At 45.2% G+C, this 9,978-nt stretch overlaps 1 protein-coding gene across 1 annotated transcript; it reads right to left on the bottom strand.

Annotated features, from left to right (window-relative positions):
* Positions 1-3,432: 3,432 nt before the first annotated feature.
* On the bottom strand, positions 3,433-9,442 carry SSPN (sarcospan). Its single transcript, XM_010080294.1, has 2 exons — positions 9,362-9,442; positions 3,433-3,798 (listed from the first exon to the last, which is right to left on the bottom strand). The coding sequence occupies exons 1-2, from the start codon at positions 9,416-9,418 to the stop codon at positions 3,433-3,435; spliced, it is 423 nt and encodes a 140-aa protein (XP_010078596.1). The 5' UTR covers positions 9,419-9,442.
* Positions 9,443-9,978: the final 536 nt, after the last annotated feature.

The raw sequence follows: 9,978 nt of genomic DNA, 5'->3' as shown, positions 1-9,978 counted from the left end.
CGTCCATAGCAGTTTAATCCTACTCCATTCTGTGGAATTCACCCAGAGAATAAATTTCCAGGACTTAAAAAAAAAAGTTCTTTTCTTCAGCACTTCTGTCCTTTCCGAGCCTTTTAGTCCCAGGCTTTCTCCTGGTGCAGTTCACGTGGACTCTGACACTGGGAAAAGGCTGGGAGCTGTCTGAATATGTTGTGGTAGGTGAAAATCCTTTAATTAGTACTTTCCAAATTCTTGATCCAAGCAAAATACATGTTGTAAAACCATACCTAGGGGGAAACCAAATGCTATCATGTCCGTTTCCCCATCTCTCCTGTGTTGATTTTATATTCTTGAGTTATATAAAGAGGAGAGTTAGTCTTTGCTAGATCAAAATGCCCAATATTTATTTGTTAAGCGTTACAACACCAACAGAATATATGACGGATATTTCTTGCTTCCAGAACAAAGGGTTAAGCTGCAACATGCGGATTAGTGACCCGAACTCAGCGGCAATGGCTTGAAGTGGAGGGTGTGCTTGGAGGTGCACACCTTTACAAGCAGAGAGGGCTCTTGTCCAGGTCTCCCTTCTTTTCCCTGTCACTGCACTGAAGGCATTTGCAGCGACACTGTGATCATCACCGCCATGTCTTTCATGTTCTAGAAGAGTTCCAGCAAATTCAAGGCCGGGGGTGAGTAGGGAGAAGCCAGGCAACGTGAGCTCAGCCCCATATAACGAGGGCTGGCCTCTGGGAGCCCAGCGCCTGGGAAGTGATAGGAGGCGGGGAGTGAAAACACGCGGGTGAGATGGAGGTCAAAGGATTAAGGAGACAAAAGCCCAGCTCTGGTGGAAACGCCACTCGGCCAGGGCCGGCCAGCCCTCTCCAACAACAGCTCATGGCTCCCAGCCTGCACACAGCGCAGCCTAAGCTACAGAGCTGCAGACCAAGTTATCTTCTGGACAACAGGAAAATTTGGAAATGGCAGGGTGGGAAGCATGCCCTGCTCTGCCACCAGAGCCTTCTTGCTTTGCCAGCTGTCAGGGTGCCTGCTGCTGGCAAGGGCAGGAAGAAGCCACAAAAATCATCTGTCATTCAGCCTTTCCTTAATCTCTTTCCCACTTCTTGTTATCTTCTTCACAGAGAGGAGAGCCCACATCTTTGGCTGGAGGGAGGAGTGGGCGCAGCGAGGTTCGTGTAGGTGGGAGGCAGGTATATCCTCTGCCCTAGGCTTCCACAGAGAGCACAGCTGGAGTTGTGTGAGGGATGGAGGACAAACCGATGTCTGAGTACAAGCAGCAGGTGAGAGGCACCCCTATGTATCCATCTCATATGCGAGGCTGGCCATGGCACAGGTCCATGAGTGCTGCTTGCAGCATGCTCTGCTGGAGTCAGTGGAGATGGGCTGGTTCCTGCCACCGTACAGACGGCCCCACTGATGCCAGTAGCCAGGTCTTACATCGCCAACCGCCTACACACTCCACTGCTGTCTCAGCTTTCTCCAAGCATGCCTGTGAGCCAGGCTTAGGAGTTCGGATGGGTTGTGACACGTAGGCAAGCGAACAGGCACCCTTGCAAATGTGCCCCGCAGTCATGCTTACTAGTGACTTATTTTTAGATGCATAAAAAAAGGCCATTTGGAAGCTGGTCTCAAAAACCTTCATTTTCTGAAGCTCCCCACTTTGCAGCTTGGCAGGGAGGACCTTGGTGATGCTATGTCTACTCTAGAAGCACTTTCCATGAGAAAAACTCGAGCACGTACACCAAGTAGGTGGACCAAAGGAGACTTAACCATGCTGTGATATTCTGACCCTGGAGGTATGCCAGTCTAGCCCTGGGATGATGTGTGATCACCATATGGAAGACAGGTTTTGGGTAGGATTAGAGCTACTCAAACAACTAGCTTTTTGCCAGGCTGGCTTTTTGATTTCCTGGTGGCTATTTTTGCTGCAGAAACAGAAAGTTTTTGCTTCTTTGAAGTCTTACAGAAATTTTATTTGCTTCCTCCTTACTAATGATTATGGCACAGTTTTTCTGGCATGTGATTGCTCCACCCCACCTCAGAGACACCCTTGCTCTGGCGGGGATCAGGAAATCCCTAGTCGTCACAGGGCGTGAGCACCAGCTGCCTTGCCCTTGCACAGATACATATCAGCAGGCAGTGCAAAACACTGCCGATTCAGAATTGCTCCTACTTTTAGAAGGCCATGCTGTGCAAGTGGAAATGACAGATCAAGGGACAAACTGACATACTTGTCTCCGTATAAGGCTAATAAGATGTAAAGCACTTCTAGAGCCACACTTTCAGGGTGAAAAAAGCACTGTTTGAAAGTGGCTTCTTGTTCTATGCTGCTTATTAAGAAATTGTTATTCTTTTGCCCTCATCACTATAAACAATGTCTTTGGGAGACTGGCAGTCTCTTCTTGCTTCCCTCCCTCCATGCCATTTTAAAAACATTCATTGTTACAGGGACATATCTTTCAGGGCTGTTGGCCCAATTCCACTGCTGGTGTGTAAGTCTGATTGCCTTCAGAGGAGTTACACCAAAAGTGCATTTGGCCTTTTGTGCTTGGTGGAACTGGCTAGACGCCATGTTTGGGAACCTACAATTACAGCAATGTCAACATAGTTTTCAACATGACTAGTGATTTAGGGTCCTCCACTTTAGAAGTGCAACTCAAAGTTTCTTAAATTGATCTTTTCTCACAAAGTGCTGAGCACTTCTACTTCAGAAATCTGTCTGGAATCTCAAGAAGGGCCCACCAAATCACCATTAGTCAACCCACTCATATTATTTATTAGTAATCAGATTAGGTAACCTATATGATTAGTCACTCTGAAAAGTATTATGTATATTTTACATGGTAGTTGTCAATATATTCATTCTGCTGTTGGTCTCAACCTGCATTTGAAGAGGTCTTGACCTCCTTTATTACGTTTCTGTATGGTAAATACCCATCATGTTAGCACAGATTATAGCCAGAGCATCTGAGAGACAATATATTCCCTAAGCATGATCAGCATAATTATAATTAAGCAGTTTGGACCAGATCCTTATCTGGCAGAAACTGGTATAGCTTCTCTGAAGGCAAGAACAGATAACTACCAGTGAGGGAATATGGACCTTATTTCTTAACAGCTGTAGCCCTGCAGATGAGTCCCCAATGATTTTTTAAGCTCTCATTTTGTCTATGGCTATTAAAGATCCTCTTTGGTGAGTATTTGTACAGCTGCATCTTTAGGACTTTGTGACCTCTTGACAGTCTCACAAGGGATCTTTTGCAAGAGCACCCATATGAAATGCTCTTAAAATGATTGAAAAATATATTCATTAACTCTGTGTGAATGTTTTTCCTTGTCAAAAACCTTATAAACACTCATCCATCCATGGTGTCTATGGTGGCAATGTGCTGACATTTTCCATTCCCTAGCTACAACCCCCCACCAGCCCAGACCCTACACTTTCTCTTGATGGCCTTCACTAGCAGTTAAAGGGTAGAACCGAATGCCCACATAAAAGACCTGGTATCTGTGTTTCCACATCACGAAGCATGCCGACAGACACACCAGGGCTGCGATGAGATTGAGAACCATCTGCAGGAGTAAGTACAGGTTGAGCGCACTGGTGAGGCTGTCACAGTCAGCTGTGTCCTGGTAGATGAAGGTCCTACTGAGAGGGTCTGCAGTGTCCAGTTTGCACTGGCAGGAGTCAAGGATGGTATCGCAGGTAAATTTTGTCATCTGCAAATAATGGTGTGCAGCAAAAGCCACTGCCAAAACACAGGCAACTAGAGCCAGGGCACTCAGGAGAAAATACATGAGCTGAAAGAAAGAAAAAAAAAAAAAGAAAAAAGAAAAAACTCATTTTCCAGCTACACAGCACAGAGAATGAGGAACACAGAACGAATGCATGCACGTGTATATATATCACATGGAATGCAGGCATTCAATGGGCTAGTGGACATTGTGTGCTTTGGAAAATTGCAAGGCAGCTATAACTCCCTGGTGATGCAAAGTTCAGCGGGTCATCTCAGGAACTAGTAATTCTGCCTTGCATATTTTATATTAGTATTGCCTTGCAATTTTGAGACCTGATAAGAGCACCAAGAAATCTGTATCTCTATACAGCCAGAAGCTTTAGAGAGAGGGAGGGGGCGTCCTCCTCTGCCACTGTACCTGCATTGGCTAGACTTAAAGTCATCAGATGAGATAAATTAGTCCAGTTGCCTTGAAGCAGAGCTGAGGCTTGAGCTGACATCTTATCCCAGGCTGTGCTGAGAAATAGGTGTTTTTGAAACTTCACTTGTGTGTTATTCCCGGCTCTTGGTTTGCATGCCCAAACAAATCTGATTTATACTTGCAAATCAGGCAGCGAGGTGGCTGATCTCCCACTTGTGGCCCTGTGAACGCAGGAATGTAAATCTCTACAAGAAAGTGTGTGCTGTGCTCAATTCCCTTCCAAAAGTTGCCCTATAAATGTGAAGGAGAAGACTTTCAAAGGTGTCAAAGAGCAGCGAGCACCTTTCATTTCCTAGTGCTGTCCCTGCTATGGCATGAGAAGGACAAGGGACTGTTTGTCAATCCCCTGCTCCTTACACCAGTGGCAGCTTAGGAATGTAAATCTCTACAAGAAAGTGTGTGCTGTGCTCAATTCCCTTCCAAAAGTTGCCCTATAAATGTGAAGGAGAAGACTTTCAAAGGTGTCAAAGAGCAGCGAGCACCTTTCATTTCCTAGTGCTGTCCCTGCTATGGCATGAGAAGGACAAGGGACTGTTTGTCAATCCCCTGCTCCTTACACCAGTGGCAGCTTTAAAATAGGGTGGCTTTTATCAAGGGTCGCTATGCAAAGTCCACCCCCACAAATGCATAGAAACCGGCAGCAACTCAGAGCCTTTGTCATTCTGGGTTGCACCTGAGACCTTTGGATACCAGAGCATATGGACTTCTCTTGCTTTTGATAGCTGGAACTGGCAGTTGCTGTGCTGCATAAAAAATATGTGTAAATGTATATTAAAGTCATATATTGTGTTTAGCCAAAACAGCATTTTTGGTTCTGTTCAGCACTGTAAAAACATTTATTTTTCTTGGCGTCTTATCTGTCAGACACATGGCATGGTTGGGAATTTGTTATTTTAAACAGCAGCTTCTCTCTTTCTCTCTCTCTCTCTCAACCTCAACACCACAAGCAACCTATCAATATAAAAGCATTTTTTATGACCTTGAAAATCCAAGTATGTATGTCTTGATAAAATTCACACTCCTGGTGTATTTGTCTTATATCTACAGTGTGAATCAATCTTCCTATTCAGTTGCTAGCTTGAAAAAAATATTTGGACTTATTGCAGATCTTAAAGCATATATACATTTTCTCGCCCATATCACTGAATTCTTAAAGCAAGGTCTTCGTTTCCAAGACTTGGCTACTATTAAATTTAATGACTTCCCCTGCAGCCTTAAACTAAGGGTAGCTTCAAAATGAGGGTGGCTCTTATTAAATGCAATTACTTTACCCCTGCAGATTTCCAGGTAAAGGTCCATGGGAAAGGTGAAGTTGGAAAATAGGGACACCTCCTCATACAAAGCACACAGAAGAAATAGTGCTACTGGCTACTACCTCCTAACAAAGGTGAAGTAATCCATAAGCCAATGGCACTACTTTAAAAGATGGTCCAAATGTGTTTGATGGGGAAAACAGAAAATGGACACTGATGACCGTTCATCTTCTCTGAGGGATGAAAATTGTTCTGCGTTGTAGAAGTCCTAGTGAACTGGCTGGAAGTCTCTGGATTCAGATCAGCAAAAGACAGAATCAGGCCTCCCTAATAAATGAGGTATTAAGCCAAGTCTACACTATGTGTCTGATTCTCCCTTGGCAGGTATTTTATTTAGCTGACAACTTCTATCCAAAGTCAGGGCAAAATAGCATGAAAACCACAGCCTAAGCTACACTCCAGGTACAGTGAGCTAGAATTTGCCTGTTGTGTACCTAAAGGGAAGGAAATCTCAGAATCTGAATACACAGACAGCTCTTACAGCAATCCTCAGAGGCGAACAGAGATCCGTGGGGACATGGGGCATTTTCCAAACAGCTTATTATTCTCACAAGATGTGAGCTGCTGAAAATGAACACATTTCCAAATATCAAAGGTGAGGCAAATGCAAATGCTGCCTTTGAGGGAGCACAAGACAGCGGGTGCTGAGAACCCATCAGCAGATTAATCACATGCCAGACCTGGAGGCAACTTCAACATCGCAAATACAACTGCAGAGTGAGCTCTGCCCAGGAACCAGAACTTGCCACTGGAAAACTGTTTTTTAACAGCCTCAGAGAGATAGGCACTGTGATTGCTGTTTAAATAGAAGGAGAAAAGGGAAGCGGGGAGATACAGCATACAGTGAGGTCAGAGCATGGCAGCTCATCCTCCTTCGAGTTCCTCATATGAGGAAGAAACATTTCAGCAAGATTTAGTGGTAATAGTTTTGATCTGTGCTGAAAACAAAACAAATAACCTAAGACGGCTCAAGTTCCTCATGGAAAAGGCTCCTCATAGTTATCAGAGATGGAACCAGAGGGGTTTGCAGATGTAGATCCAGGGGACCTCTTTTGAAGGTGGTGGTGGCTCAGGCGCGAGCCCGTGCAGGGAACAGGAACTGCGTTGTGTGTCACAGCTGGGGCTGCTGGGGCTGGGTGGGCAGGAGTGGAGGGTGTCACGCTACTGCGGGAGATGCCACGATGAGGAGGACAGTGAGAGATTTGTCAAATATTAGCAGTAGCCCAGGAAGTCCATAGGAGATCTCAAAATTTTCCTGTGTGGTTTGGTTTTTTGTTGTTGGTTTTGTTTGGTTTGGTTTGGTTTTTTTTGCCAAGGGAGAGGATGTCCCCTTTTAAATACACAGGTAACATGCTGCTTTGCCATACTGCAGAGCATGGTTCCTGCAGACACAGAGATGGGCTAGGGGCAGAAATTCAGCCTGGGACTTGCCGTTGTCCCCGTGAAGGGTAAAGCCACGCTCCCTTTGGGTGGTGGGCTCCCTTTCTCATGGGACACACAGGGTGCTTCAGATACCTGCAGGAGTCTCAGGAACGGACTTCTGCCGAAAGCAGTTCTAATACCTCATTTTTTAACAGGATCCAGAGCTCACACAAGTGTGAAATAAAAGAAGCAGCTGTCAAAAGGGAGGAAGGCAGAGAGGACTGCATGGGTCTCCTCCCATTTCCCACCTCGAGGGAGTCACTTGCAGTGGTCAGATGGTCACCTTGGGAGTTGACTAAAATCCCTACAGGCCTCTGTGCATGTGGTCCTGCTCCCAAAGTGACCCTTGGGCTATGCAGGGGATCTCGGGAATACACTCCAGGGAAGCCCAGCCAAGATTCTCTTGTAGCGTGTTGCTTGGCAGCCTCAATGGGCACCAGTGTGAGGGCAGGGTCTGGGCTGGGGAGCAAGTCCCCAGGGAGCAGGTAGGGATGAACTCAGCCACAGAGCTGGATGAAGCATCAGGCCCCTGAGGAGCAGTGAACAACCCAAGTTGTTCAGCTTTGTCTCATGATTGTAGTTTTGCATCCTCAGCCTTGTCACTGAAGAGCTGAACTTCATTTTTTTTGTTCAGAGACAGACTTTAACTGACATTTGAAGATCTGAGAAGTGACACTGGAGATTTAGAAGAGTCCTGTGTGATCAAAGCCCTGCAAGAGACTCTTAGCTCCTACTTTGTTTAAAATAGGTACGTGCCCTGCAGCCAGAAGCTGTTCATCTGGACAGGCAGTGAGGAGGGGAGGCACTGCGGGATAACTGTTCCCAGTGGGGACATGGGACAGGAGAGGTAAACAGCCTGGGAATTATCAAGTTTTGTGGCATGCTGCTGTAGGAAACATCAGGAAGGTGGATCTTGGGGAAGAGGATGCTTTGGGTAGGCAACAGTCCATGGGCTATTGACTGAACCAGAAGTCTTCCAAAGGAGACTTTAATTCTGCCAGGTGATCAGGAATAACCCATTTGACCTCGCCTGGGGAGCACTTTAAAAATGTTTATTTTCTTGCAGGACCGATGGCTAATGTTCCTCACTGCCAGGGTGGGTGGTGTAGCTAAGGGTGGCAGAGACATCTGAGCCGCCCAGCCCGACATGCCATTGCCACCAGGAGGGATGACTCCCTTCCTGCTTGGATGCCAAGTTCAATTTAATGCTGCAGGGCAAGCAATAAAAAGCCTGGCATGGCAGGTCCCGCCCAGCCCAGCAGCTCCTGGGGAAGCCATAATGCTGACTTGCGGGTGTAAAGGTGACACGACAAGAATGTAAAGGCAATCGAAGGGCAGAAACAATGGTTCTTCTTCTCCCTTTTTAAATGTAAGTACGGGAGAAGCTTGAGAGAGGCACAAAAGACACACTGGGGTCCAATTTCTAAGGGAGGATGAATGCCAGGTTTCGAAAAGCTGCTCCTTGCATTTGATTTCCTTCTGCCTTTCCCCGTTAATAATCACTGTTATTTTGTGTTGCTTGTGTTGGTATTTTTTCTTGGTTATTATGTGTCTGTAAAATATTAAGAGCCCTGAAAATTACAATAATAAGGAAAAACAGCCCAGGAAAAAATGGTGATAAAAATGTCCCATCTGGAGCAAGCATTCTCAGTCTTTCTTTTCTAGTCAATTACTAGTGTCAACAAAGCACAGTTTTGGGGACCAGGGTGGGGCATGGTGCATGGTTTATGTACCTCTCTTGTGATGCTCAGATAGGAATTTGCTTCATGGAAGAATGCTTGTCCCCATGGTTTGCTAACACTTTCCCATGTTCACTAATGCCCGACCCTGACACAAGGCACCATATGCAGAGACACGGCTGCTGGTGCTCACGTACAGCCTCTTTCTCCCTGACCATGGAGCCAGGCACAGAGATTTACAGCCATGCTTTTTAATTTGCCTGTGCCCACGCAGTTTCTTATTTCATGGCGAGTAACAAAACTGTGGGGAAGATGCTGGGATGCTTCTTAGAGCATATTAAAAATTAAAACTGGATTCAGGTGGACCCATTTTATGCAACCCTACATCTTACCCAGCTCTCTATGAATTGCTCTATTTAATCAGTAACCCCCAATCTCTCACTGAACGCTTGACAAATTTTCCCAGCTTTGTTGATCTGAATCTCTTTGATATTCTCAAAACCTTGCAAATAAAAAGGTATCTTGCTCTGATTTGAAATATTTGTTATGAGAGTTTCCCCTTTATAGTCTACAGTTTCTTCCTTAGCTGCCTGGAAAATACTAGAAAACCATTCTTGCATTTCAGGTGCATTTTCACTTCTTTTCATGTGGTCTTAAAACTATCCCCAGTATCGACTTTTCTGATTATATTTAATGACATGAGAAGCAAAAGAAAAAAAAAAGTCAAGGTACCTTTACTGTGAACTGCACGCAGGTCTTCTCATCAGGTTGGTACGAAATACAAAGCATAACAAATCCCACTAAGGCCACCACACAGACCTGCAAGGGAAGAGATTTAAAATGTGTCAAAAAAAACCCCAAAACAAAACCAAAAAAACCAACCCAAACAGACAAACACAAAAATACTTTTTTTTTCAGGTCAAAACACCTTTCTGTGTTAGCAAGACCATAACTCAAGGAGCAGAGTGTAAGCCAAGTTGCTTGAGTAGGGGCTACAGCCATGCGTGTAAGAACCTCCTATGTGTGAATGCACTTGTGAGGAGGGAAGAGCTTTAACCTTCGCTTTACAGACACTGAGTCACAAAAAAATTATTTTTTCAATCAGACCTACAAAGACACAGGCCAACAATAGCATCCAGGATGCATTTTGAGCTTTTATTCATGTAACTAACTATCAAAAAGGAGCAGAAACCTTATGAAGTTGGGCTTGCAAGCCCCAAAAGCACCATCCTATGTACCACTGGATGTTGACAGGGTTTTTATGTCACCAGTACCAGTTGTAAATCAGCAACCATAGCTGATGCTGGATAAGAAGCAGCACATTTTAGAGCAGAGGCTTTCAACCTCTC

The sequence above is a fragment of the Pterocles gutturalis genome, unplaced genomic scaffold (assembly GCF_000699245.1).
Source record: "Pterocles gutturalis isolate BGI_N339 unplaced genomic scaffold, ASM69924v1 scaffold9689, whole genome shotgun sequence".
In the NCBI taxonomy this organism is placed as follows: Eukaryota; Metazoa; Chordata; class Aves; order Pterocliformes; family Pteroclidae; genus Pterocles; species Pterocles gutturalis.
The sequence above is the reverse complement of the archived record's forward strand: the minus strand, read 5'-3'. Positions and strand labels throughout refer to the sequence as shown.